Consider the following 27,787-nt stretch of genomic DNA (forward strand, 5'->3'; position numbering starts at 1 on the left):
AAATTGATAAAAATTCTCACTTTGAATAAACAAAAGTTCTCATAGAATCTTTATTAAACTTGTTTTTCCTATGCATTGACAGGGAAATGTGTCCTGTCCATCATACAAGACATTGTGAGTTTGGAATATTCTCCTAATTTGAAGAGATTTTATAGACATTGTAATTGATTTTAGTTGTTTTTGTTCTCTAGGTTCACCAGACTTGACAACACCTCAACCACATCTTTTTTGGACATTGCATCATCCATAATGGACACTAAACTGGCTTTAACCAACTACATTCCAGCTGGTAAGATTGTAATTACAGCATTTGTAAATGAATTTAGAGCAGTGCTATTCTACACTATTAAGTACACAAATGTCAATTTTCATGCATGGTCTTTAAAAAAATGTTGTTTTCTGTTTTCTGATGTAATACACACACATTTTTTGTACTCAATTTTGCACACTAATTTTGGACATTCATCATTAAAATTTATATTTGTACACTTGTATATACTGATCTGTTTGTTTGATATTGTACTTCGTTCTTCCTTGCTATTCTTGCCCTGTTATGGTGTTGCTTCAATCTCATCGTACAACAGACAATGACAATAAAGCAAATCTAATGTAATACTAATAGTATATGTGAGAATCCCACATGATAGAAAAAGCAAATTTATGGTCATAGGTTTGAACAGATATTCTGATGTGAGCAGAATACTAGTAGAGAGTTATCTAAAATAATTTTGATCCTGAAAAAAGTTCATATTTTTGTAGGGTTTATTGAATCCTCATCTTAGGCTTCTTTTTTTACCTTTAAACAGCATTGCATATTGTAATTATCTTCACTTGTCTGAAGAAAGTAAAATCAGGTGGTATCTATTCCTAAATATTGTCTTTTAAACACTAATCATCACTGAATCTGTGGAAACTGTAGTTTATTTTTTTGTTTACATTTACACATGACATATATTGTAGATGAGTTCTTTTACTTTTAGTGAAGAAAGTTCAAAATTCATACATTACATTTTCTGGGTGAATAAATCGATGCAGAGCCTATCTAGGTATTCATTTCAACATAACTGCAACTCAAAAAGCCTTTTATTCGTGCCCATGTAAGACCACAGTTTGTCTGAATGACCACCATATTTTGCAAAAAGATTAGAGCATGAGTAAATACAAAGAAGCCATCAATTGCATGTAGTGTTTAAAGCCAGCAACTACGTTCTTGATAACTCAAATCAGTCTTTATTTACATACCACCTTTCATACTTAATGTAACACAAAGGGCTGAAATAGCTTTGTAGTTCTGTCATTTGTTTGTTTGTGGTTAAAAAATCAAGCTGTGTGTTACTTTTTTACAGAAGGCATACTGGTAAAATAATAATGCCTGTTAGAATTCACCCTGCTCTTTTTAATTAACTTTTCTTCTCTTTAGGTTGCATCATATACACTGGACAGGTAACTGCATGTGTCTGTGTATTCTTATTTATGCTAATTGATAATTGAATATAATTTTTTTATTAAAATTGTTTGTATTTCTCTCCTATAAGTGCAATGTTACCATGGTCAATGGTGAGTATTGTCACTGCATGCAGATTTTTGCTTTATGATAAATTATTTTTGTTAGTTTAATATTTAACATTATTTCATGTAAATCTTTTACAGAAGCAGACTCCTGTTATGGAGTCAACAGGTAGAGATAATACATTGTATCTACTTAACCTAATTTTAATATCTTCAAGTTTTTCTAAGGTAAATTTAAATGCTTTTTGTACTTTTACAACTTTAGCACAGAGCTTCAGCTCCAACTGGACAGTGGAAAGATGAATGGACGTTTCTGTGACTTTCCTGTGGAGGAATTTGCTTGTGCCTCTGTAAGACCCCCCCCCCCCCACACACACACACACCCACACACACACCCACACACACACACACACACACACACATCTTGAACTATTATTAGCCATAAGACAGTGTTGGAAAGTTTTGTTTACAGGGTCAAATTGATGCTCATTTTATCGTTGTCCATCTTGTTTTTTTTAACAGCTCTCAGCGTTAAGAGCAGAGGACCTGGCAGCAGTGATGAAGTGTGGTCCATCCTCCAGCTTAAATGAGTCCAAACCTGTCTGGAAACTTCTCCTGGTTAAATCAACCAGAGTGCTGGATGAAGCTCTAGATCTTCTAGCAAACACAGTAGGAATTCTTTTCATTAAAAATTATAATTTATAGTTTAGAAAGATGACCTTTTTCTTACACAGCCTTGAAGCATGGAGCATGTTCAAAATACTCATACATAAAAAATTATCCGCTTTCTCAGATTTGTTCATTTTTATAGTAGTTTTTTTATTTTTCATTTTACCAATACGGTATCCTCTTGGTTTTACTCTAGAGCAATAATGCTTGTTCACCTGTAATTTTTGTTGTGTTTTGTTGTGTTGTGGTTCATGACATATTTTTTGTGTTTTAGACCTTTGACCCCAGCAGTCCCTCAGTGTCTGTGATCCTGGACAGCATAAGAGAAATCCGACTGGACCTGTTCAGCACTGACGCCCTGAACAATCCCTTCATGCTGCAGCTGTGGTTCAACAGACGCCTTCATCCATTCTTACCAGCAGTTTCCACTGATTTCCTCTCATGTCTGGCAACAAAAGAACTGCAGTGCAGCTCCTACCAGTTTATGTAAGCAGTGCAGCATTGATCAACTATAATTATAAGAGGGGAAAAAAACTGCACATTTTGACTAATGTTTTTAAAGTATAACACAAGTTAGCCTGAATTTTGTTGATTCATTTCTGTGATTGATATCATTTCTGAACTCAGTTTGAAAAGTTTGAGCCAAGTCTGGGAGAAGATGACTTTTGAAAATCGATCATCTGTGTACACAAACTTAATCAAGATTTTCCTGTCCAGGAATGATACAGCAGGTGAGCATCTTTCAGGAAAAAAAATAAAAAGACAAAAAAGAGAACACGAAAGAAAAAATGACTTACCGACGAAAATAATTTATTACATTGCAAATATTTAAAACCTTCAGTTTGTGCTGTTCTTTGAAGAAAATATTATTAGCTTTTAAACAGTTTTTCTACATCTTATCAATCTGGTCCAGGCTGTGTGTCTGCCTCCAATAGCAGTGCACAGTGGCTGAGGGACAACCTGGGTTCTTTCTCAGAGCTTCTGTCTGTCACCGAGATGTTTGATCTGAACCCACAGTTCAATCCTGTAAGAGTTTAACATCACATTTCTTTTTGACAGCAAATGTATTGTTAATAACAAAAATATCCATTTCAGATAGAGGCTCTGAGTGTCCTGAGTCCAAAGCAGAGTGCAGAGCTGCTGGTGCTGAAATATCCCACTCTGCCAAACACAGACGTCATTATCAACAAGCTCTTTGATTATTTCACTGAGTCTCCAAGAGAGAGGAAGTTTACAGAGTTCCTGTCATTCCTTGTCGTGTTCCTGGAAATGGTAAACAAGAAATAGCTCTATAATTTTGAAAATATTAAAATATGAATATTTCTGACAGAGAAACTATGCTTTTGTTTATTTTTCTTTTCAAAGGGAGATCTGTCCTGCTCTTCATACAAAACCCTGTAAGATTCAGATCCAGATTCAGATCTTCTCTTTTTTTATATATTTCAAATGGAAAAAAATACTCTGATTATTTCCCCACTTGTTTTTGATGTCTTAGGTTCAGTAGACTTGACGATGCAGCAGCCACAGGTTTTCTTGATGTTTCCTCAGCCATCACAAACAACAAATATGAACTTTCCAAGAATATACCATCTGGTAAGGGATTCTCTCAGACAACATCACAGATTTTCATTTATCAAAACCTTTCTGCTCGATGTAGCTCAACAACCTCTTTCTTGATGTGGTTTGTATTTTTAACATTATTCCTTGACTTCTACCTGAGTTCAGAAATTTGAAAAAAATATTCAATCCATGTAGCATTTTAAAATAAAACAAAGATTTCTCTTGAAATTTGCATTGCTAATGGGACTACATGTCAGTACTGTACTACTTAAAGTGACCTAAAGACGAAGAGAGAGTGTTTTTATGAACAGGCTCAGTTATGACAGTATTTTGTTCTGAGATTTTTTCTTCTTGGTATTTCAGGTTGTGCCATTTACAGTGGAGAGGTAATTGTATTGGATTTGCAATAGTTTCAGTCATTTAAAAAATGTGAATAAAAGACTAATACCAGGTTTGTGTGTCTTTTCTCCCAAGTGCAACGCCATCACAGCAAATCGTAAGCATGTTCATTAAGCTTGGAAGTTAATGTGCAAGGGTGCACATTTGATTATTCATTCATTTGTGGTGTTTTCTTTTATACAGAGTCAGATATTTGCAATGGAGTGAATAGGTATGTCTTGTATTTTCAAGGATCTCACTGTTCATTCAATTTGAGAAATAATAGAGCTTTTGTATAAAATTGATCCACAGCACAGAGCTTCAGCTTCAACTCAGCAGTGGAAAGATGAGCGGACATTTCTGTGACTTCTCTGTGGAGGAGATTGCTTGTGCCTCTGTAAGACAAAAAGAAAATCCTCAGATCAACTTCTGTATTTCCAAAATAAGTTACAAGTTCATGTTTCTACAGTTTTTACCTTCTTTGTTTTTGTAAAGCTTTCCGCATTGACAGCACAAGATCTGGCAGAGATAATGAGGTGTGATCGATCATCCAGTTCAAGTGGGTCCAATGAAGTCTGGAAGCTTCTTCTCTCTGAAGCTTCTGGGGTGCTGGATGAAGCTTTGGATCTTCTGGCCAACTCAGTATGAATTCATTTTCTGGTTGCTTTTGTGTTAAATTGTGTTCTTAAAGAGGATAATTAGGAATAGATTTGTAACCTACTGGAAAGTTTCCTTTTTATGCAAAATAGTTTTAAATTTTATTGTTGTTTTTAGTTTACTTGAGGTTTTTGACTCACTTGATTTTTCTCTTGGTGTTACAAAAAGACACTTTAAAACATAAAACCAAGACAAAACTAAATTCCTTTTAGTCAAACTGACTGTTTTTCATAATAGTTTTTTCTACACCCATGGTGTGGGCAAAAAAGTAGGTCGTCAACCACCACATGTGCAAGTTCTTCCACTTATAAAGATGAGAGGCCTGTAATTTTCATCATAGATATACCTCAACAACAGTATCTACAACATCATATAACGAGTTTTAGGGCCAGTTTACAAACAAAACAAACATTCTTTATTAAATTATGACTTTAAAAGTGTAAATTTACGAGAAAAAAATTCATAACTGTTAAATTACGAGTACAAAGTCATGAAGTTACGACCTTAAATATCATAAATTAATGAGAAAAAAAAACAAAGGTTGTCTGTTTATCGGAGCCTTCCTTGCACATAAAAGATGTGGAGCAATTAGTGAAGATATATTTCTGCATAGGTTTCAAGAACAAAGAAATTCTGAACCTTTAGGCGACTCAAAATCTTGTTTTTTTTTCTTAAATCAGACAATGTGATTTCTTGAATTTTTCCCCCCATTTTTGACTCTCATAGTTGAGATACACCTTTGATGAAAATTACAGACCTCTCCCATCTTTTCAAGTGGGAGAACTCACACAACTGATGACTGACCAAATACTTTTTCGCCCCACTGTATGTTATGATATAAAGACTCTTAAAGATGAAAAATTTCAATGTGGTCCAAAAGACAATAATGGTGTCATAAAAAGCATGGAATAAGTTCCACATAACAGGAGACTGATGACTAAAGGTTCTGCCCCTCATTTTGGTTTTAGTGTTATATAAATACATATTTTATTTGACTATTTTCCACATTAATCTTAATAAATTACAAAGCATTTTTTGTGTATTCTAGAAAATCAACCCCAATAGCCCTTCGGCTTCCATGATTCTGGACAGTATTCAAGAAATCAGACTGAATCTATTGAGCCGCAACACTCTGAATGATCCGTCCACGCTCCAGTTGTGGTTCAACAGTCGACTTCGTCCGTTCTTGCCTGCTGTTTCCAGTTACTTCCTCTCATGTCTGGCAGCTAAAGATTTGCAGTGCAGCTCCTACCAATATATGTAAGCAGTGCAGCAAATATTCTATCTTCTTCTGAAAAAATGTGGCAAAAGGTTTTTGATACATCTCATTGAATTCTTTGTTCTGACGCTGTCTTTTTTTTTTTTTTTGTAAATTCAGTTTGAAGATTCTAAGTCAAGTTCAGCCTCAGATGAGTCTTTCTAAACAAGGACCTGTGTACACACACTTCATCAAGATTTACCTGAGTAGGAACAACACTGCAGGTGAGCACTTGCTTCAACCAAAAACACAAACTTTTGTAGACACACAAATTAAGGGAAAAAAAGATAATATTGAAAAAAACAACAACAATAAAACTAATGTACAACAGAAACAAAGAATATTTGCAAAATGTATATGTCAAAAAAGAGATTATAAGTATTTTTTCCTTTGCTAAAAAACTGTTTTGGTTTATATGTTTCTGTGCTTCAGATCCTGGCTGTATCTCCAATATCACCAGCAGCACACAGTGGCTCCAGAACAATGTTGGGGGATTTTCTGTTCTCCTTTCTATAAAGAACATCAAAGAGCTCTACCCACAATTTTCTGCGGTCTGTTCCATTTTCTTGTGCATTTTGTATAATTTTTTTCATCATACCATTACATTATCATTTTATTTTTCTGTGTTTGAACATGCAGATGGAAGCCCTGTCAGTGCTGTCAGTCAGACAGCTTGCAGAGGTAGCTTCCACACCCGGCCAGCTCATATCTGCTGACCAGGTCACCAAGCTGATGAGTTATGTCCCTGACCAACAATTGGCCTCCTTCTTTGATAATTTTTCACCTACTATCTTGGTAAATATTTTTCAGATTTAATACAAGAAGCAAATAAATTAGGTGTTTTTCTTTGCTTTATCGACAACTTGGAGATTAGTATTTACTAAACTAAACTCCACTTTTTTAGCCAACACAAGTAGTTTTAACTGTTTTAATTACATATCAGTGCAGTCAAAACGTTTTTCTTTCCACAACGACATATATTTAAATGCAGTTTCTATTTTTCTGCAGGGTCAAGAAAACACACTGCCCTCTGCTGTGAGGTCAGCCATGTTGCAGGTTGTGTTTGATCGCGCAAACCTCTCCAGTCCGTCAGTCAGTGATGCAGTCGTGTCACTGTGGCTCCAAGATCGACTCCGCCCCCTGCTGGTAAACATGGCTCCATACCATGTTGCCCCATACTTTAATATACTGGCAGGAAGAAACTGCAGCATTGAGCAGCAAGGGTGAGTGTTAAACCAGGAATAAGAGACAAACATGTTTTTCTGCCTTGTCCTTAACTTGATTTGAGATTTTTAAACATAAAATTTTTCTTGTTTCAGTGTAAAACTTCTCAATTTAACCATCTCATCCCTGAGCAATGACACACAGACAGGAGTTCAAAACCAAATCATTCAGTCTCTTAAAGGTAAATACACCACATGGAAGGGCAACATTTGAAGATTTATTCTTTTGTTTGATTCTTTAAAAGCAAAGAAAACACAAGTGAAACCTTGAACCTTAAACCGGTTTCACCAAAAATGTTTTCAATGTAGGTCCATCACCTCTCCGTTGCTATGGGGACAACTACAGCTACAGCTTCTACAGTTTCCTGAGGAGCTCATTCTTGGGATTCCAGTTCCCCAACCTGACCACCTTCTTGTCCCTCATTCCTCCAGACAGAAACCAACAGGTGTGTGGACATGAAAGCTGTCTGCAGGAAACTCTGAAGTAATAGGACAGAAAAACAAAACTCAAGTAACATTTCTTGTATTTGTGTCTCCCCTGTAGCTGATAAACTCCATGCCTCCATCAGATCTTGGGGATTTCTTGCGTCACACAAATGTTGTTGGACAAGAATCACAGCTTTGTCAGCTTTACAGCAGCTACCTCCAGATACCAGTGTTTCTAGAAACTGTATGTAAAACACAAACACACAAAACAATGTGAAAGCACAAAGACTTGAACCTGAATGTTCTCTTCAGGAGTCTCTGCCAGAGCAGGTGAGACAGAGAACTCTGCCTTGCGTTTGGCCCATTGCTCTCAGGAGCTCCAGCAGGTCAGAGGTCAACGCCTGGTTTGATCGAGGTCTCCCCAACTACTTGGTCTTCCTCACAAAGACTCAGATCAGCCAAATCACCTCAATCAACGCCTCATGTTTGGCCTTCCAGAAGATGTATGTTTGTTTTTTACAAATCCATTCTCATGTTACAATAAAGACAAAATAACTGTGTTCTCCTGAAAGTGATTCTCATGAGTTCATTCTGTGTTTTTTCAGTGTTTCTGCTCTTGGTTCCTACAACTACTCTGTTACTGACTTCACCAACCAAGATGTGTACAACACCATCAAGGTTTATCTGTCATCAGGTCAGTTGATCATCTTTTAATCCTTGAATATTAAGCACAAGTTTTTCATTTTTACCTCTAACTTCGTCTATCATCAGGTCAGTTTTTTTAAACTGGTATTTTGTCAAATACTTATGGCATGCCATTTGTAAAATGAATCAGTCAAATTCTACCAGCAATAGTTTTGGCTATTTAGCCTGTTTCAGTAGAAAAAAAGCAGGTTTCCTTTTTCCAAATTTTTACCTTCTAATTCATGTATTTATAAATGTTCCATTTACTAACTAAATATTTAGTTTGCAAGCTAAATATTTAATTTAAAGTTAAACATTTTTTTTATATATTTAGTTTACAAATAAAATTAACATTTTGTTTGCAAGATAAATATTTCGATCCGGCCTAAATTTTTAGTTTCCAAACTAAACATTTAAGATTCATAACTATAAAATTATTTTATTGCATGAGCTAGAAAGAACTGTTGAGGTCATTTCTATTAGTACAGGGACTGGTATTGAGCCCGTATTCACTGGGGCGGGGTTCTGATTTTCACCAAAACAGGAGAAGCAGCAGGAAGCGATAGAAAATAAGAAAAAAAAAATGTCAGAAGGCTGTGGACCAAAACAGCACAGTTGTGGACTCTACAAAAATAAAGAGATCACAATTTTAACTTTGGTGTTAATAAAAAAAAAAACAACACACATTTTTAAAAGGAAAAGTATGTGGTGAGGTTGCCGGAGGGACTCCTACTGCGGCTCAGTGTTCCAACAGAGGTGGCTGTACCGACAGGTCTAAAAAGTGCTGCGCTGCCCTGAGAAGAAGCCTAATTACAAAAAAAAGCATTTAACCCTTGTGCTCTCCTAGGCACTTTAACATTGGGAGTTGGGTCATCTAGACCCACTAGACAGTGCGCTGAACCTTTTTTCTTCAATGGTTTGTGATCTTCACTGGTGTACATGGATTACATGAAATCTTTCCACCTTTATCCACCTTTGTCATGGTAGGGAGAACACATCAATGTAAGGGTGGGGTCATCTAAGATAGCACAAGGGTTAAAAGTGCTCATAAATGCTTTCAGCCAGCAGGTTGGACATGTCTTGAATCAGTATAGCACAAAGACATAATAGACGACAAGTCTGGCAAGAATCATTTCCGAGACAGAGCAAAATACAGCTTTTATTTTGATAGTCCACTTCCGCTTACCATCAAGTTAATTTACATCTTAGCTTAATATTTAGTTAGTATTTAAACATTTAGCTCCAAAATAAATACTTAGTTAAAAAGCTAAATATTTTATTTGGACTTAAATATTTCTTTAACAAATACATATTTAGTTTCAAAGCTTTAATGTTTAGTTAGAAAAATAAATATTTAGGTCAGATCTAAATATTTAATTTGCAAACTAAATGTTTAATTTTATGAAATTAAATATTTAATTTACAAACTAAACATTTAGTTTGTACATTAAATATGTATTTGTAAAAAAAATACTTAGCTTTAAATTAAACATTTAATTTGCTAACTAAATATTTAGTTAGTAAATGCAACATTTCTAATTACAAGAATTCATTCATTCATTTTCTTCCGTTTGTCCCTTTCGGGGTCACGGGGCTGCAGGAGCCTATCCCGTCCACTTATGGGCGAAGGCAGGTGACACCCTGAACAGGTCGCTAGTCTGTCCCAGGGTCACACTCACATTCACACCTATGGACAATTTAGAGTTGACAATTAACCTATGAAGCATGTTTTTGGACGGTGGGAGGAAGCCAGAGACCCCGGAGAGAACCCACGCATGCACGGGGAGAACATGTAAACTCCACACAGAAAGGTCCCCCATTGATGTTCTGTTTCAAGTCCCCAAACTGGGACTTGAACCAGGAGCCTTCTTGCTGTGAGGCAAGAGCGCCATTGTAATGAAATGTGGGCTAAGAAATATTTGTAATTGTTGTAGTGTCAGATGTCAACTACAAAACGTTATAATGTTGTTTTAATTTTTAACTTACTAAAAATGTAACTTGGTTAATTGGGAGATAGTGTTGTTTGGCTTATCCTTTTTTATTTATTTTTTACAAAAGTAAAACATCAGTTGAATGGTTTATAATTCTTTTATTGCAGGGACAGTGCCAAGGTGCTACAGCAGCAACAACCCAGAACTGAACTCCACAGCTTGGTTTGCAGAGTACATCGGCTCTTTCATAACTTTTCTCACTGTTGCAGATTTTCAATCACTGGGATCTGATCAGGTATTTTATTACATTTAAAGGTTCTTAAAGTTCTGTTCTGGTTTTGTTCACTAAATAAAAATTTAAGTTCAAAACAAAAATACAAACATGGAATACAAACTTTTTTGTACTTCAGGACCTGCAGCTGTTCACAGTGAATCCTCAGAATCTTGCGCTCCTCAATCAGTCTTACGTGGATCTGAATCTCATGAGCTACTACATTCAGTTAGTTTATCAGCAAGACATCAACTTCAGTCCACTTCTGTAAGTGCAAGCTGTTACAATTTTTTGGACCTGTAACAAATACAGAACTTGTGCACATTTTTACAAATACATCTACATTGTTGTTACATTATAAGTAAACCTGTTTTCCCCCTCTTTGAAGCCTTCCTTCATTGGGTCAGTGCTTTGCTCCTGGCTCTGTGTTCACCCAGCTGACTCCACAAGAAAGTATTGCAGTTTTAGAAAATGTCAACAGGGTCTGTACAGACCTAGATCCACAGGTAAAAGACACAATGACACACTGCTGCACACATTTGGCAGTTTTAGTTTGAAATGCTATTCATATCACAGCTGTGAAATCAGCCCCCAATTGAAAGAATCTTTGGTTTTTAAAGTTGAAGACGTTTCACCTCTTATCCAAAAGGCTTTGTAAATTCTGAAATAGCTGGTAAAAGATCTGGTTTATATGTGCTTCATGGGGGAGGAGTCAGACCTGAAACTGCATCTACAGTAGTGTTCTGAAACCCAAACAAACCAAACCAGTTTCACCTGGGTCATTAACAGCTGAAGGAGATGACCACGTTGGGGAGGGTAGCCACTGTCTCCCCAACTCCAGCTGAGAACAAAAGACTCCTAACGACCCGAAACCATGTAGTCTACGGAAACAATACTATCCAGTTTCAGGTCTTCAACTTTAAAAACCAAGTCCAGCGAACAACCTTTAAATCTACTACTATGATGAAATAAGCTTTATTGACATGAGGAAACAATACCAGGGATTCCATTTTCCATGCTTCCATGAGTATTAATCACATGGCCAGCCGAAAAAAATATATATGCAAAAAAAGAAAAAAAAAGGGTCTCTCTCTGGTATCGTTCAGGGAGCCGGGTCAAATGGGTGGGCAGGCCGGGTCAAATAGGTGGGCGGGCCTAGTCCGGCCCGCGGGCCGTAGCTTGGGGACCCCTGGCTTGTAGAACATGGAAGGCTGTACATAACATATGAGTGAGACTATGTTTTCCTTGTCTTTGCATTTACAGATCTCTGCTGCTTTGGCAAGTAATTTTGGTGAGAATATTGATGCAACAGTTATTTCTGCCATGGGTAATCAAAGCATCAGTATGTCCATAGGCCAGATAAGAACCATAAAAGCCTTAGATCTGCTAAAATCACTCAGCATTCTCAGCTCTGTGATTGGTTGGCGAGAAGGACAAGCTAAGCTCATTATTGAGATTTTGATGACTTCAGGCGTGTTGAAGGTACATGTTTTTTTATTATTATTATTTTGTGTATTAAATTTACAGTTGTATCTGAAGGATTTGTGTGCTTGGTCAATGGTTTAATGTTGCATTTCTTCCACTCTTTCACATTGTATCAGGTTAACGGCTCATCATCGCTGGCAACCCTAGGCTCTCTTGTCATGGGTTTGCCGTCCAGCTTTTTCAGTAGCATCAGTGGATCTGAGCTGATAACTGCATCCAAAAACCCATCAACCTTGATGTACCTGATGTCTGCTCCACAGATTGTTCTGCAAGCTTTTATTGCACAGGTATGAGACTAGTGTGGGCTTTCAGTGATAAATTAATTCAGTGGAACAATTTTTTTTTCTTTGTAATGTTACCTAAAGACCTCTCTTACAACCAGTCAGCCAGTGAATGATGAACCTGAAAGCAGCATCTATGTGCAAGGCTACTAGGTCCCTGCTTAGAGCTGGGAAGGCGCTTCATCATTTAACCAGTTCATGAGAATCTTTTTTATTTCATGTAGTTAATCTGGGCACATAGATTACAGTAATTTCAATACTTGACTCATTTTAAAAAGCCCCAATTTGAGTCCAAACTGTGCCTTTTCTGTGTAGAGTTTTTTTATCCTCCCCATAGATTTGTAGGTTTTCGCCAGGCACTCCTTCGTGTCACGGTCCAAAACCATGCCTCTTAGGTTGATTGGTCCCTTAAGAATGAGCGTGTGTGTGTTTGTGGCCCTGTGAGAATACCCTACCTGTCAGTATTACTACTACTACTGTTATTACTGCTAAAAAGTAACTCATTACTTTACTGGATCAAAATAGTAATTTAATTACTTTACTCATTACTAGGGCTGCACGATATGAGGAAAACTCGCGAAATGCAATATCAGTGATTAATATTGCTATAACGACTTAATTTGCGGTATATAAAGCAATAGCAAAACAACCAAAAACATCATTCCCATTTCATTGCAACAGTTTAAAAATTATTCTCCAAATGACCCTCGTCGACATAGCCCCTTTTTTGGGTGCACTCTCTGCGGGCACCCGCCCGCAGAGAGTGCACCCAAAAAAACGTTTTTTTTTATTTTATATTTAATTTAAGCAAATATTCATCAATCACGGCATGTCTTTCAATAACAACAATATCAATTCTGAGATAAAGGTAGACAAAAAAAAATACAAGAACAAATATAACTTAAAAAAATAATCAATAAAAATAAGGGTCTATTACAAAAGTTTCAATAGATCAAATAAATTACACAACGCCTGGGCATTCTTATGATTAATGTAATGTAAAGATTTAGAAAATAGGTTGAGACGGTTGAGTAATCATTAATGTGAGGTTTCACCTTTAAGAATTTACAAGTATGAATAAAATGCTTTGAAATTACAGTCAGTGCAATAATCAGAAAGTCCAGATTTTTGTCAATTAATTGTAAGCAAATTATAATTGTATTCCAATTTAAAGGGTTAATGATGATATTTTTGGATTTGAGCCAATTATGAAAAGAAGACCAAAACTATTTTACATGAAAACATTCAAAGAAAAGATGTTCCACAGTTTATACATCATCTCCACAAAAGTCACAAAGATCACTGTCCCAGTTAAAGCGAGAATGTAAAAAATGATTAAGACTCGGGCGCAACGGTTCTTGCCTGGATAGTAGGGGGTGGTGATTCAGTGCTTGCTATTAGTAATTGATGCACTTTAGTTCTGCTATTGTGAAATATATGGCAGAGTATGGAAGGGCCTGAAACTTGAAAATCGGCGCTCCTGCCTTTGAGAAAGAGGAGCGTGTGTGTGTGAGGAGGAGAAGGGGAGGGGTAGTGGGCGCAGGTTGCGAGGTAAAACGGCGCACAGAGACCATTGCGCAACACCTGGATCATGGGGTGGCTTAAATTACTCAGCTCATTATTCACCAACTATTGCTGACATTTTTAACTTGTCTGTATTTTTTCCATATACATTTATTTTTACGGTTGTTTAGTTGTTGATAGTAACGTATAAATAAAGACAGCAGGTAATGCAGGCTGGAAAACAGATGCACTTTTTCAGACCATGAATAAACAATACATCATTTGTTGATGGAAGTATTGAGGATTTTGGAGGATTTTTACTTTTGGTGTTGCACAAAATTAGAAAAACGCCAAATATTTCTGTAGTAATCCCAGTGATGAGTTCTGTAATTTAGTTTTTAATGTTTTATGAGACCTAAACATGATTTTCACAATAACAGGTTTTTAAATAATCAAATCCCTCTGATACGTTTCACAAAGACACACACAAAGACACACACAGGACCCAAAAATACACAGGACCAGAGACTCTCAGAACATCACACACCAAGCAGAAATGAACTTATTGCTAAAAATGATGTCAGGAGTTCAGCTCTAAGAAAATGACAAAAGAGCAAAGAAAACGAATTAATTTGATTTATTATTTCTAATTATTAATATTTCCTGGCTTTGTATGTTCATATTTGCATAATTTTGACAGAATATATTTATTATTCTGGATTAATATTCCTGTCTGTTTTTATTCACATTTATGTTTAAAAAGTTAAAGTTAAGTTAAAGTTTTAAAGGTTTAAAAGTTTAGGTTTAGTGTGTTAAATAAATGTTTATCTTGTTCAGCCCGCAACCTAAAGTGTGTTTTGGACTTAGACCCCTTCTGCAACTGAGTTTGACCCCCCCCCGTAATACGAGTCTAGTAAAATTCATGCATGTTTTTGTGTGTAAAGTGAGCAAATAACAATAGGTCACAGAAAAGGACGTCCTCAAATTGTGTTTGTGTGTGTTTTGGTTGGGGGGGGCTAGGAGGTTTTTAGTAAACAGGTCCTGTGGCGCCCTTCATACCACTTAGTGCCCATGAAATAGTCCCCAGTCTCAAAAAGGTTGGTGACCCCTGATCTAACATAATAGGGCTCCATCTGATTGGTCAAAAAGGGGTCCATCCGAATGGTCAACTGCATAAATGGATTTATTTGATTTGTAAAATGCTTCAATTTGCCACTTGTCTTAGCACATTTAAGGTAACCATTTATTGCAATTTTCGCTGTCTTTTGCGAAATGCATATTGCACAGCTTGATATTGTGATAACAATAAATTTGCGGTATATTGTGCAGACCTACTTATTACCTATTTAAAAAACATTGATCCACTACTTGTTACTTTACTTTTATTTCTTCTCATATAAAAAATCCTCATGGAAAAACAGTTTGCAGAAATAAGATGCTTTTTTCTTTCATTTAACTTTATTTTTAAAACAACCTTGTGCAAAGTATGAACCTGGTAAAAAACATACTCTTTTTTTATTAAAATTCAGAAAACAGTGTGAAAAATGACACATGTGGTCTATACCACTGCTCAAAGTCAGATGTGGAAAAAAACTGTCAAGCTGATATTCATATCTATCAAATCTGAAATTAAGCCAATCTTTTGAAAACACAAAGAACTTTTTAATGCCTCCACATTCATTTTCACTGACGTTAGGTATTCCATTACAATGAGTTGCACCTTTCTCTCTCTACATCTGCCTTGTGTGCTCAGTTCTGTCTGCGAGTCTACCAATCAACCCCCCCGAGAGCACATTAAGCGCTAACACAAATGACACATCAGTACACAGGCCGGGTCTCTGCTCTGCTGCTCACCTGCTGCTCCTCGGGAGTGAGAAGATTGCAGCATCTCTTTTCATCTCTTCTTTGAGCCAGTTGGGGAAGAAATGTGACTGCAGCAATGAGGGCATCTCTATACTTTAACCAATCCCAACTCTGCGCGCACATACGTGCATGTATTTGACCAGTTACTTTGTTTATTTTTTTGAAATTAACCTCTGTTTCATTTCTTTTAATCGAGAGAAAATTTCAAAGCCTACAAAACCGAAGTAACAAAGTAAAGGGTTTTTTATAGTCCTGTAGTTGTAACAAATTAAAGAAATTTGAACTGTAATTTGTTACGTTCCTCCGTCACTGACAAAAGTAGTTAAATTACAGTAACTCGTCACTTTGTAATCCATTACCCCCAACACTGCTGCCTGTTCCCTAAAGTATAAGCTACAGAAACCCTATAACTGCACAGGATGAAGTGAGAAGAGAAGATGGATGGATGTTAGATACTACATCACTGCATGCATCAAGATTTACTCCACGTTTTGTTTTACAAAAGATCTTTGCTTATTTGAGGCTTCAACTAGCAATGCAACAAAGACCAGTCACAACCACACTAAGCACTGAAATGTTCTGTTTAGGTAGATCTCTGGACTTATATCTTAGTGATCCCCATCTTTCTACAGATTGTATCTCTGGACACCAACAGTGTGAAAATCATAGAGAATGTTCCAGATGAATTGGCCACTGAGATTCCTCGAGTTTACCTGCAGCAGTTCACAAGTGACAGCAGCACCATCTTCAGACTCAACAAGAAGACATGGAAACGGCAGCAGGTTAGGAGATTCAACTGTTTATCAGTCAAATGTGCTGACATGCTATTGTGTAATTATTAAACTTTTTTTTTAAATGTTTTTTTCTTTTGTTGTTAGGTTGAGCTGTTTTTTGATTTAATAGCAGCAGAATCTTCTACTGCCATACTTGGAGGTCCAAACAAGTGAGCTTATACAAAACTTTGAAGAGATCATATTTAATGCCCTTGAAATTGATTTTAATTTGTGAATGCTTCTCTCTTTCTATGATCCAGCTTGTCCTCCACTGTGCTGCAAGGGTTCACGTGCACAGGAGTGGGGCTATTTGGAAAAGGACAGATCAATAAGTTGGTTAAGGCCTGTAGAAGAAAAGGCACAAAGAAAGTTTCACTGGTTGAGACTCAGGTGAGACAACCAAAAATGTGCATGGCTTTGCATTGACTCACAATTTCATACAGTGAAAGCTATGTTGTTAGGAAATGACAGTTTATCCCAAAATATAAGCCTAGGTTTATGCATCTAACAGCTAAAATGTGTGTCATGAACATTCAACTGAAGTGGTGAAGAAACAAGTAAATGTATCCATCAACTGAAATCACTCTACTGTACACGTCTGATATTTTTTTGGGATGCAAAAATGAAGACCATTAATAGTTATCAATGCCCATGAACAGGTCAGCTACTAAAAAAGCAAGAACTTGCTGAATCTTGTTAGCACTGACAGCATTGTGTGCTAAATTCTACTTTCGTATGGAAATTCTAAAATATTATCTTAACTTCACCCTTTAAGTTACAAACTGGGATTGTAACATAAAAAAATAACATCTACATCTAAACATAAAGCTAGCCCACACATCAGACTAACATGAGAGGCATAGTCTATCACATGTACTAATAAAAATGTACTTTGGATTGCCTGGAGAAGTTAAAAAAAGCTATTTAAACTTTCCAATAAATCCAAAAGGTTCTTTAATTTTTTTTCTCAGAGTTTTACTTGTTTTTTATGGGAAATACAATCAATCATTTTCTCTCCTACAGCTGACCTGCATGTACAACCATATCAGAGGAGAGTCAGATGTCACCAGCTTTTCCCTCTATCCTCCAAATGTGTTGCTGTACTATGAGTATGGATTCTATACAATTTTTAAAGTTGAACTACAAAATACTGAAACATTTCTCTGTTATAAAAGACATGATCCAATATGACATTTTTGTTTTTTTGCCTCCAGTTACTCTCTGGTGCCACAGAGCAGCTGCCGGTCATATTTTGAAGAGCTTGCAGATGCAGACTTCTCTGTTTTCTCTTCAGTTCTCAGCTATAAACAGACTGCTCTGTTTAACAATGCAAGGAGCTGCCTGGTGAGTCTGCACTAAAAAACAACGTTATCTCACATAGACACCTTTAAGTTTTCTGTAAAATAAACGAATCACTGATTACTTGGTGTAGCTGTATGTAATACATAGAAAGGGAAAGACAGTGGTGCCGTTTTGTATTTTTCTTATTTGAAAAATCTGACAATGCGCTTTTTCGCATCTATGTCATGAGGAAATGGGCCAATTCACACAGCACTGTTTCTGTGACCCCGCCCACCTATATAAATACTGCCACTTCTTTTCAATAAAACCTTATAGTTTCACACAACGTACATTACTCTCTGCGTCAGCCTTTATGAACGGTTGATTTACAAATGCTCACTGTAGGAAAAAAACTTGTCAAAACATTGTTACAATGAACTTGTTTTTTCAAACTGTTGCTGGTTACATTGATGTGGGGCCATATGAGCAAGAGTCAGAAAATTGAATGTGAGTGCATGCATGAGTCGGAAAAGTGCAAGGCTGATTCATGAGCTGTTGCACACGGCATAACTGTTTTTTGCATCATGTTTTTGGCGTCGCAGCAGCTGACATTTATGAAGTTATAAGTTCAGTTTGTTAACTAATAAGCATGCATGGTCAGCTTAAGCCCAGACTTTCTTTCTGTTGTACCAAATGTCAATATGAAATGTGAGCAAGTTTTAAAATTAATCCTACAGCTGATCGCCACTCCTATTACTGGGAAAAAGAGTGATGACACTGTCCAATTGCTGAACATTTTTATTACTATAACTAGCACAATAACCAAAAAGTAAAATTGTTTTACTATATATATATATATATATATATATATATATATATATATATATATATATATATATATATATATATATATATATATATATATACAGTATATAGAAAGCATGACGTGAAAACACGAATAGGGCTGTAATATTTATGAAGGCTTGTTTCCGCTCGATGTCATTGCATCTGAGTATCATCAGCTCTCTAAACATGAATATTTTCTCTTCCTTCATCTTTAAGGGAATAACGAACACAAGTTTGAATGCAGATCAAGTATCAGTTTTGGGAAACATGTGCTGCATGCTAGATGGTTCCTACATTCAAAACTCGGACCCATCCATCCTGGAAAAACTCAAAAACTGTCCGGATCTCACTGATGCTCAGGCAACTGCAATTGTAACCCTTCTGACCAATGGGAATACCAAATATGGGTATGTGGCATTGTTATATTAGGACAAGTTTGAACTTTGTCGTACTAATAGTTCAGATGTTTCTAAAATTTTGTTGTTGTTGTTGTTTTTGATACCCAGGGCTCCTTCATCATGGAATGGGCAAACTCTTAAAGACCTGGGGATGTTACCTTTGTATTTGCCCTCGACTTTCTACAATAATTTTGACAAAGTGAGTAAATGCATGCCTGAGCAAGATATAATTAGCAGAATTTAGTTGGGATTTATTTATTTATTTATTTTTTCCAGAAAACGAAGCGCAGTTTCTTGAAGTACTTTCTGAATGTTTTAAAAACTAACAGTGTGAGCAGACAGAAGAGGAGAAATGTAAAAGCAAAAATTAGAAAGTCCATACAAAGTAAATCAAAGCGAGCTGCAGGTGAGTTTTACTATTAAAAATTTGATGCAGTTTTATTATTTAAATGTATTCTCTCACTAATATTACTTTTCATTATTTTCACAGATTGCACAGTAGGGACTATCAGTCAGGTTACAATCAGTGATCCCACTTTCCCCTTTGATTATGATGTGAACCAATTCAACAGCTGCCTGACAGCCAAAACTGTCAAAGACAACTTTGATTCCATCACAGCCAAGGTGGATGAAGTGGAATACCTTCAAATTGTTCTCCAGAAACTGCAAGAGGTGGGACCATCTTACATTTGACTGATCAAAACTTAGTTACAGTAACTCTCATATAAAAAGCAGATTGCTTGTTCTTTTGTAAACCTTAAATGACTAAGATTTAGATAGATAGATAGATAGATAGATAGATAGATAGATAGATAGATAGATAGATAGATAGATAGATAGATAGATAGATAGATAGATAGATAGATAGATAGATAGATAGATAGATAGATAGATAGATAGATAGATAGATAGATAGATAGATAGATAGATAGATGACTTTATTAATCCCACAATGGGGAAATTTCATTTATCTGTGGCAGCAACACGACATTCAGAAATAATCTATATAATATAACATCAATAAAGGACATCACACATGACATTTATATTAGATAATTAAAAATATTACTAAAATTATTATGAAAAATTATCATCAAAAAAAAGATTCTTATTAAATAAAGAAATAAATATTAAATAAATACAGCTGCAAAAGTGTAAAAAACATGCGGTCTGCAAAACATGTAAACTGTAAAAAAACATTACAAATTTTTTCAAAATACAGAAATAACTAATGAAGTTCACACCAAGAACAAAAACAAACAACTGTTCAGGAACAAAAAACAATTTAAAATTGAAAAACAACAACTACAACAAAAGTAAATGAATCAATGACTAAACAGAAAAACACCCCTGGGACCGTGGAGTGTCACTTTGACATGGTGTTGTACAGTCTGATGGCTGTGGGGAGGAATGACCTGCGGTAGCGCTCCTTCTTACACTGAGGGTGCAACAGTCTTGTGCTGAAGGAGCTGGTCAGCGCCTCTACATTTAACTATACAACTAAAAATAAATAAATTCAAATTGTTTTAAAAATCAAAAACAATATTTAGATTAGCAAAAACAATTTATGACAAATGTTTGTCATTTATTTCCTTCTTTTTAATTTATATCCTCGTTCTCACTCTAATGACTTTACAAGTTACTTCTTGGCAGTGCGTTTGTAGTTTCATTCAATTGGACCACTACTTTTTGGAATGCATGTCTTCACACTCTCCCTATTGTGCAATTTTTTTTACAAGATGTATTTTTCATGGCAGGTTGCATTTTGCCCAACTTAAGTTCAACCTCCCCACTCAAAGGTTTTGCCAGTAAACCTGTTACAAAACCAGTCAAGCAGGTTTTCTCTGGAACATACTAAAGCTGCACAGCTTCTCTACCATTGAATGCTGGAATGTGAAATACATTTTTGTGGACACAGTTCAAGCCCAACAGTTTAAGGATTTAGTTTTCCCACGTTCATTAAATTCTATGAACTAACAATTATCACTGTAAGGCCACGGTGATCATATATTCTTATTTATGTTTCAATTTAAACACTATAGTTCATTGCATCATAACAGTGTTGCTAACAAAAATTCATTATATATACTTAACACAAAAATAACATTCAATGAAAAGGCGGTGTTGGTGATTTGATTCCAAACTAGTGACGTCAAAAGATTGTACACTGTGTTAGTATTGCCCAATCTCCCCAGGTTTTCCGGCCAGAACAATATCAGTCTGATTCACACACTTGCCACGCATTTATTGAAAGAATTGTTCATGTGATTCATATTATTTGCGGTTTCTATTAAAAAACAAACAAAAAAATGTAAGTGATAAGAATAATAATAAACAAAACAGTATCAATGTTGTCAAATATAAACATACATGTAAACTTGATACTCTGAAAGACAGCTGTTCTCTAGTCTAAACATCAAAATTACGAGGGTCCCTGAACGCACAATCATGCGTCTCTGATGGGACTGTACAACGGGAAACCCCCAATGAATCCGAACAAAAATGCAATCATGTAAAACACAATTCCACTCGATTTGAACCATTTCCTGAGGGTATTAACCTTCAGTGGGCTCAAGCATGTGAACTAAACAAGAGTATGCATCCCTTGAATAACCATATAAACACCATAAAGAAGATGAAACTTAAATTCTTATGTATGACACATGAAGAATAACAAAGAAAAGAGGGAAGACCTGTGAATCCACGGGAGCAATAAAGAGAGTGTCTCGGCCAAAAGCTACCTGCTAACTGAGATGAGTGGGTCACCCGGAGATAAACTACAATGGGATGGTGTGGTGTTGAAGGTGCCCAGGAACAATCAAACTAATAAACTTCAACTAAAACTGTTACAGAGTAAATGCGCGTCTGAATCTTACGAACATATAATGTTATTTTAAATTATTATTTAAACTTACTTTTTTTTATTGTTACCTTTCCATCTATGTTATTGCAAACATTCCAACTTCTAACTTCCTTTTACATGATTCGTGTCTATTTTTTAGGCTTACAACTCCACTGTCCCTGAAGATCAGGTTCAGGCTTTAGGCCCAGCATCGCGTGTTGCCACTACTGCGGACATCAGCTCATGGACCATCACTCAAGTGGACACACTTTCTTCTTTGATGAACTCATCAAATGGAGATTGGGATTCAAACTTGGTGAGCAATGTCATGTATTCACTTGCATACTTTATAGGTTTCAGTTTTCTTGAGCATGTTTTCGTTTTCAGGCTAAAGCCATCATCTCCAAGTATCTGGCTGTGACAGGAAACACACTTGGCCGAGCAGAGCTAAATGCTATCGGAGGATCTAACCTCTGCTCTCTAGACGTGAGCGTTATCAAGACCATTTCAAAACAAAGCTTAAAGTAAGAAAAGCCGATTGCATACATGTGACTTTTGATTGTGTTTTCTGAAGACTTGAACATGGTCCCACATCTGAACTAGCAGCTTCCTGCTCATCTCCTTTTGGAAGATGTTTCCCATCAGCAGCTACAATGTAACAGAACTGCCTCTGATTAGATCTAATTTATAGCTGCTTATGACCTTGTAATCATACGTCATAACCCTGGTGTCATCAACTCACTGCTTTATTGATATTTTATACTCAGCAAACACTTTATTAGGTACACATTGCTAGTACAAGGTTGAACCCCCTTTAGACTGCATTAACTCTTGGTGGCATAAATTCAACAAGGTGCTGGAAACATTCCTCAATTGGTAATAAGGGGCCCAAAGTATGTCAAGAAAATATCCCCCACACTATTACAAAACCATTGATACAAGGCAGGATGGATCCATGCTTTCTTGTTTTTGATGTCAAATTCTGACCCAGAAATGCAGCAGAAATGGAGACTCATCAGGCCAGGCAAAAGTTTTCCAATCTTCTATTGTCCAATTTTGGTTAGCCGGTTTGGTCTTCCACGGCTGTGACCTATCTGCCTCAAGGATGCTCTTCTTCAGACCTCAGTTGTAAAAAGTGGTCATTTAAGTTACTGTTGCCATTCTATCAGCTGGAACCAGTCTGGCCATTCTCCTCTGACCTCAGGCATCAACAAGGCATTTCCACTCACAGAACTGCCTCTCACTGGATATTTTCTCTGATTGGAAATCTGCATTAAAAGGCAGTTGGACAGGTGTGCCTAATAGTGTCCAGAGAGTGTATATGGGCAATGGTCCCACATTACCTTGTTGGCTTTGAAATTTGATTTCTTCTCTAGTTTTGGTAGATTTTAGAGAGAACCTAAATGGAGATCACTGGGAAAATTTATTTTAAAAGTTATGATCTGTTATCACATACCAATATGTGCTTTTTTAAAAATCTTTTCGCACTGTTCAGCCGAAGTTTAAATTTGACAATTTTCTGAAGAAAATTGTTTTTGGACATTTTATTTTTCGCACGTGTTTCGCAATTACAAGGTTTCCATCAAATCATAATTAAGCGAATAAACATAAACCAACTAACGCTTGTCAGGGGTGTCAAACTCGTTTTCACCGAGGGCCACATCAGCATAGTGGTTGTCGTCAAAGGGCCAGATATAACTTATGCATGTAACTAAATGTAATGAAAAATAAATGTAACTACTCCTTAATGTTAAATAACGCATTATTTATTTATTATAACATTTTAAAGTGGTAATTGCAGTTGCATAGAAAACACATGTTTGCTTGTTACGCTAGCATAAATCCTTTCAAGTTTGATTCTGTCAGGTTAGGTTATATGGACAGTGTTTAAGTCCTAATGTATAGTTGCCCAATCCCATATTTCAAGTCAGATTCCCCCTAGATATGAATAAATACACACCAATTTTCATTTTTTATTTTTAGAAATGAAAAACTTTTATGCTCTCGCGGGCCACATGAAATGACATGGCCAGCCACATTTGGCCCCCGGGCCTTGAGTTTGACACATGTGGTATAGAGGTTAATTGGATGATCAGAAGCTAACTGAACAACTATGATGTGATCTGCTGGTGGTTTTCTCACTTGTTTGTCGATTTTTGTCTTGTACAGAGAAGCTGATGCCCTGAACGTAACCAGCTGCACCACGGAGAAAAAGCAAGAACTTTTTAACATTGCCACTCAATCATTCAGGAGCATTACACGAACATCTCCCTCTTACTTGCTCGCACAACCTTACCTTGGTAGGTAACCAACCCCCTCTGCCCCCCTCCCCCCACATGCACACACAAACCCTAACAGACAATGATCTTGATTTTTGGTTGTTGTTGCAGGAGGTGCAAATATTACCTACATTAGAAGTTTGGTGACTTCCAATGTTAACATGGACCTGGCTACCTTTTCCAATTTAAATCAGAATGTTGTGCTGGTCAGTGCAGTCTTTTCCACAGCATGCAGAACGTTTAACTCTACTCTACATTCTTCTAACGAGTAAAAAACTTTTTTTTTTTATCTTCTCCACAGAGTTTAACTGTAAGTGAAGTAAAAAATCTACTTGGCACCAATCTGCCAGATTTGAAGTCTTATGAAAACCAACCACTGGTACAAACCTGGATCAGAAGTCAGTTACAGTCAGAGCTAGACACTCTGGGTCTGAATCTGTCTGGAGGCAGAGCTGACCCCGTAACCAACACAACCAGTTTAACAGCAACAACTACAACGACAACAACAACAAAAACAACTGGAACAACAACAAGAACAACAAGTTCTACAACCAAAGGTAAGTCCAATACATGACTGCCAGAGAATATTAGTTTAAAAAAGACCAATGCTCTCAAAGCCACATTGAATGACAGGGAGCTCAACTGAATTTAATGACTTTAGATTTTCAAAACAGGTTTTTAACTTTTAACTGCATAAAATATTCTGCGTGAATAGAAATAAAGGAACACAAATAGAAATAAAGGAACACAAAATCTTTCTCAGCAGACTTCAAATCTCAGCAAGATTCAAAGCTTTTTAGCAATTTTATTGAATTTGCTAAAAAGGTAAAAAAAAATCATTTGGCATAGATATTATTTGATACCATAAGATAATTCAGAATAACCCATTGGTGGAAGAGCAGAGTGACCAGAGATTGCCCCTCCCAACTTTGTAAATGTGATTGAGTGGGACCATGAAAAGTGAGACTTTTGTAATGTCAATATCGGTCTACCACCCTTCCAAATAAATTATGCATAAATTTAGGTCCTAAGGTAATCAAGCTCATTCCCCACCTTCTACCATACTCATGAATGAAGAATTAAGCAAAAAAAACATAGAAAATTAATGTTTGAAATGAAATTGTAAATACACTTATTTTTAAAAATGCAAAAACTGACTTTTTGATCAAGAAATGGCTCCTTCCAAACAACAGCCTCCAGTGTTCTTTGTGACTTGACAGTTGAACTTAGAATATTTTAAATGTGGCTTTCTTTCAATTACCAATAAATAAATTTTATTCATGTGAATTTACTCTTAACCAACGTTTCTTTATTACATATTTTTCTTTTGAGACCAGTTTGTATTACTGAAGATTTTTTTTCAATGAAGGGATAAAATACACTGTTGTCAGTTTCTGAAGTGAGTCTTTGTGTTTCAGGTAGTGGAGTCCGCTTCCAAGCCGACGCTGGATTCTCCTTCCTTATTTGTCTGGCACTCTTCATTACATCTCAGTTGATCACAATATAAAAAAAAACAGCATGCCAATGATTGAATCATAAAAATGTTTAAATTGTCATTAATTTAAAAAAAAACACTAATTTACGACGAGCTGAAACAAAAAATATTTAAAATGTTTTGCTTACTATAATGACCTTTTCATGTGCAATAATGGGTTAAATTCAGCTATGGAGAGTCTTTAATTACTTTTTACCTCAATTAATCTGTCCTGAAGCCTTTCCAGGTTATTGTTTTAGATTCCAATATTTGCTTTTTGTGCTGATAGTATTTATGAAACAACATGTACATTAATTTCTAGCATTACAATCTTTTCTATGACAACAAGACAAAACCATAATAGATAATCTTTAATTTACACTATTTCCTGTTATTGTTGCCATTTATGAGTTCACTGTTCAAAACACAATTATTTTTGTTCCTGTCATTAAATATGCTGCACTTTTCAATAAATAGCCATTGTATGTAAATCTTTCTTCTGTAGTAGTTCTTAATTGTTTTTTGGCAGGATCTGTCCCAGGGGGTTCAGACTTTTAAACCTTGGAGGATCTGTCAGGGAACAACAGTGTTTACAAATGTAGAGGAAGAAGTAAAAGTAAGAGATAAACATAAAGTGATTTGCATGCAATGTGTTAACTATTGTAATGCTTAATTAAAACACAATCTAATTAAAGAACAAAACCCATCCCTCCATGCATCATTTCTTTTTACTGGGGTTTCTGGAGCCTGTCCTGGCTACTATTGGGAGGAGGCGGAGTATGCCCTGGACAGATCCCCTGTTACAGGGAACACAAGCGCTGCCACACAGACACGCTTTGGGTTATCCATTGAACTGCCCCATCGTGCAGCCTTGAGAACAAAACCATGAAATCGAAAAGAAAGATCTTCTGAGTTCTATTCTGGATATCTATTGTGTGAATAAGTAAGCCTTTTTTAACGTGTTTTCTCGGTCTCATGTAGCATCTTCCTGTGTTTCTGTTGTGTGCATTTAGTGATGAATAACACACCCTCAGTGGGGATTATTCCCTACTGTCAATGTTTTTCTGAAAGCTGTCACAAGGATTTTTTCAGGTTGCCAAGTGTCATTTTACAACAATTAGAACACAAGTTCTGTTTTCATTTTTACATACATAATGAAGATACGATACAATTTGTATAGGCGGTACATTTTTATGTAAGGTATTTGTAAAAGACCTAAACTTGATTTTTTCCACATTGCCTGAAAGAAAAAAGAAAAAATTGAAGACAGAGGGTTGTTAGTGAGGGTAAGTAGTTTGTAAAGCAAATTAGCACAATATTAAGAATATGAAGGGGTAAAAAGTATACAAAACTCTGCAAGATGTCCCACTTAAAAAAATGAGAAAAAAAGACTGAAATGTTCATCAAAGATAGAGTTCAGCTGTGAGGAACAGAATGTGAAAAAAGAATCCAGGAAATCACATTTGAGTGATTTTTAAAGAATGCATTTGTAATAGAGCAGAAAATGGGTACAGTCCTTTCAACCTTTAAACAAGCAAGAATTCTGGTGACCTGCTACTTTTAGTTTTAAATTAAACTGAATCACATAAAACACAGAAGTATAATCTGTTGGAAAAACTATGATGAGGGTATGAGAAAAAATAATTGGGAAGCTCAACTGAAATAAAAACGAGAAAGCTTGTGTGATTGCCTCAACTGTACTTAATGTTTACATGTCATTGGACTTTTGAGTTCCTATTTTTTAAATTTTTTTGAAATGTAAGAAAGTTGTGTAACAAAGCTTTTCACTTGTCAGTCAACACAGACACCTTTAGCCCTGCAAGAACATCTTTTCTTCTTTTTCTGTCAGTCCATAGGAAAACCTGTTTGTCTTCATTTTATTGAACTTAGCGAGATTGTCTGCTGTAATGCTTGTGTTTGCATGCACGTCAGAATGAAGGGGCAATTACAAGAATGTCACTGAGTTGTAGAGATTTTGATTCTACATGGTTTTATTTATTGTGAAAACAGGAAACTATATGTAACAAATAAAAAGTTTTTTTTACCACGGAGAAATGATAAAAGGTACAGTTCCTGTTTACCTGTTTCTGTCAGGTTCATCTGCAAGTTACTGATTTTAATTAGATTATAAATACCCCCTTTTTAGTGTGGGTGGTTTGGTTATTTAAAATAACGTTTTTTGAGAACTATTTGGGT

General features: G+C 36.0%; 1 protein-coding gene across 1 annotated transcript in view; it reads left to right on the plus strand.

The window, feature by feature from the left end:
• Positions 1-26,297, plus strand: part of LOC101156712 — a 38,262-nt gene extending 11,965 nt beyond the window's left edge. Inside the window, exons 29-76 of the mRNA XM_020704537.2 lie at positions 83-114; positions 192-289; positions 1,421-1,443; positions 1,536-1,557; positions 1,651-1,678; positions 1,775-1,859; positions 2,032-2,178; positions 2,453-2,664; positions 2,806-2,909; positions 3,092-3,204; positions 3,274-3,450; positions 3,544-3,575; positions 3,674-3,771; positions 4,102-4,124; positions 4,213-4,234; positions 4,321-4,348; positions 4,429-4,513; positions 4,612-4,758; positions 5,822-6,033; positions 6,152-6,255; positions 6,464-6,582; positions 6,671-6,826; positions 7,040-7,254; positions 7,351-7,436; positions 7,564-7,700; positions 7,799-7,924; positions 7,993-8,183; positions 8,286-8,374; positions 10,463-10,590; positions 10,706-10,833; positions 10,955-11,072; positions 11,830-12,048; positions 12,168-12,338; positions 16,331-16,480; positions 16,577-16,641; positions 16,732-16,861; positions 17,495-17,580; positions 17,686-17,815; positions 18,815-19,005; positions 19,105-19,195; positions 19,273-19,402; positions 19,487-19,668; positions 21,999-22,154; positions 22,226-22,362; positions 24,008-24,138; positions 24,229-24,323; positions 24,419-24,674; positions 25,536-26,297. Of these exons, the coding sequence (XP_020560196.1) occupies positions 83-114; positions 192-289; positions 1,421-1,443; positions 1,536-1,557; positions 1,651-1,678; positions 1,775-1,859; positions 2,032-2,178; positions 2,453-2,664; positions 2,806-2,909; positions 3,092-3,204; positions 3,274-3,450; positions 3,544-3,575; positions 3,674-3,771; positions 4,102-4,124; positions 4,213-4,234; positions 4,321-4,348; positions 4,429-4,513; positions 4,612-4,758; positions 5,822-6,033; positions 6,152-6,255; positions 6,464-6,582; positions 6,671-6,826; positions 7,040-7,254; positions 7,351-7,436; positions 7,564-7,700; positions 7,799-7,924; positions 7,993-8,183; positions 8,286-8,374; positions 10,463-10,590; positions 10,706-10,833; positions 10,955-11,072; positions 11,830-12,048; positions 12,168-12,338; positions 16,331-16,480; positions 16,577-16,641; positions 16,732-16,861; positions 17,495-17,580; positions 17,686-17,815; positions 18,815-19,005; positions 19,105-19,195; positions 19,273-19,402; positions 19,487-19,668; positions 21,999-22,154; positions 22,226-22,362; positions 24,008-24,138; positions 24,229-24,323; positions 24,419-24,674; positions 25,536-25,624 (5,694 nt within the window). The 3' untranslated portion in view covers positions 25,625-26,297. The remainder of the gene's footprint in view (positions 1-82; positions 115-191; positions 290-1,420; positions 1,444-1,535; positions 1,558-1,650; positions 1,679-1,774; positions 1,860-2,031; positions 2,179-2,452; positions 2,665-2,805; positions 2,910-3,091; positions 3,205-3,273; positions 3,451-3,543; positions 3,576-3,673; positions 3,772-4,101; positions 4,125-4,212; positions 4,235-4,320; positions 4,349-4,428; positions 4,514-4,611; positions 4,759-5,821; positions 6,034-6,151; positions 6,256-6,463; positions 6,583-6,670; positions 6,827-7,039; positions 7,255-7,350; positions 7,437-7,563; positions 7,701-7,798; positions 7,925-7,992; positions 8,184-8,285; positions 8,375-10,462; positions 10,591-10,705; positions 10,834-10,954; positions 11,073-11,829; positions 12,049-12,167; positions 12,339-16,330; positions 16,481-16,576; positions 16,642-16,731; positions 16,862-17,494; positions 17,581-17,685; positions 17,816-18,814; positions 19,006-19,104; positions 19,196-19,272; positions 19,403-19,486; positions 19,669-21,998; positions 22,155-22,225; positions 22,363-24,007; positions 24,139-24,228; positions 24,324-24,418; positions 24,675-25,535) is intronic.
• Positions 26,298-27,787: the final 1,490 nt, after the last annotated feature.

The sequence above is a fragment of the Oryzias latipes genome, chromosome 1 (assembly GCF_002234675.1).
Source record: "Oryzias latipes chromosome 1, ASM223467v1".
Taxonomy (NCBI): Eukaryota; Metazoa; Chordata; class Actinopteri; order Beloniformes; family Adrianichthyidae; genus Oryzias; species Oryzias latipes.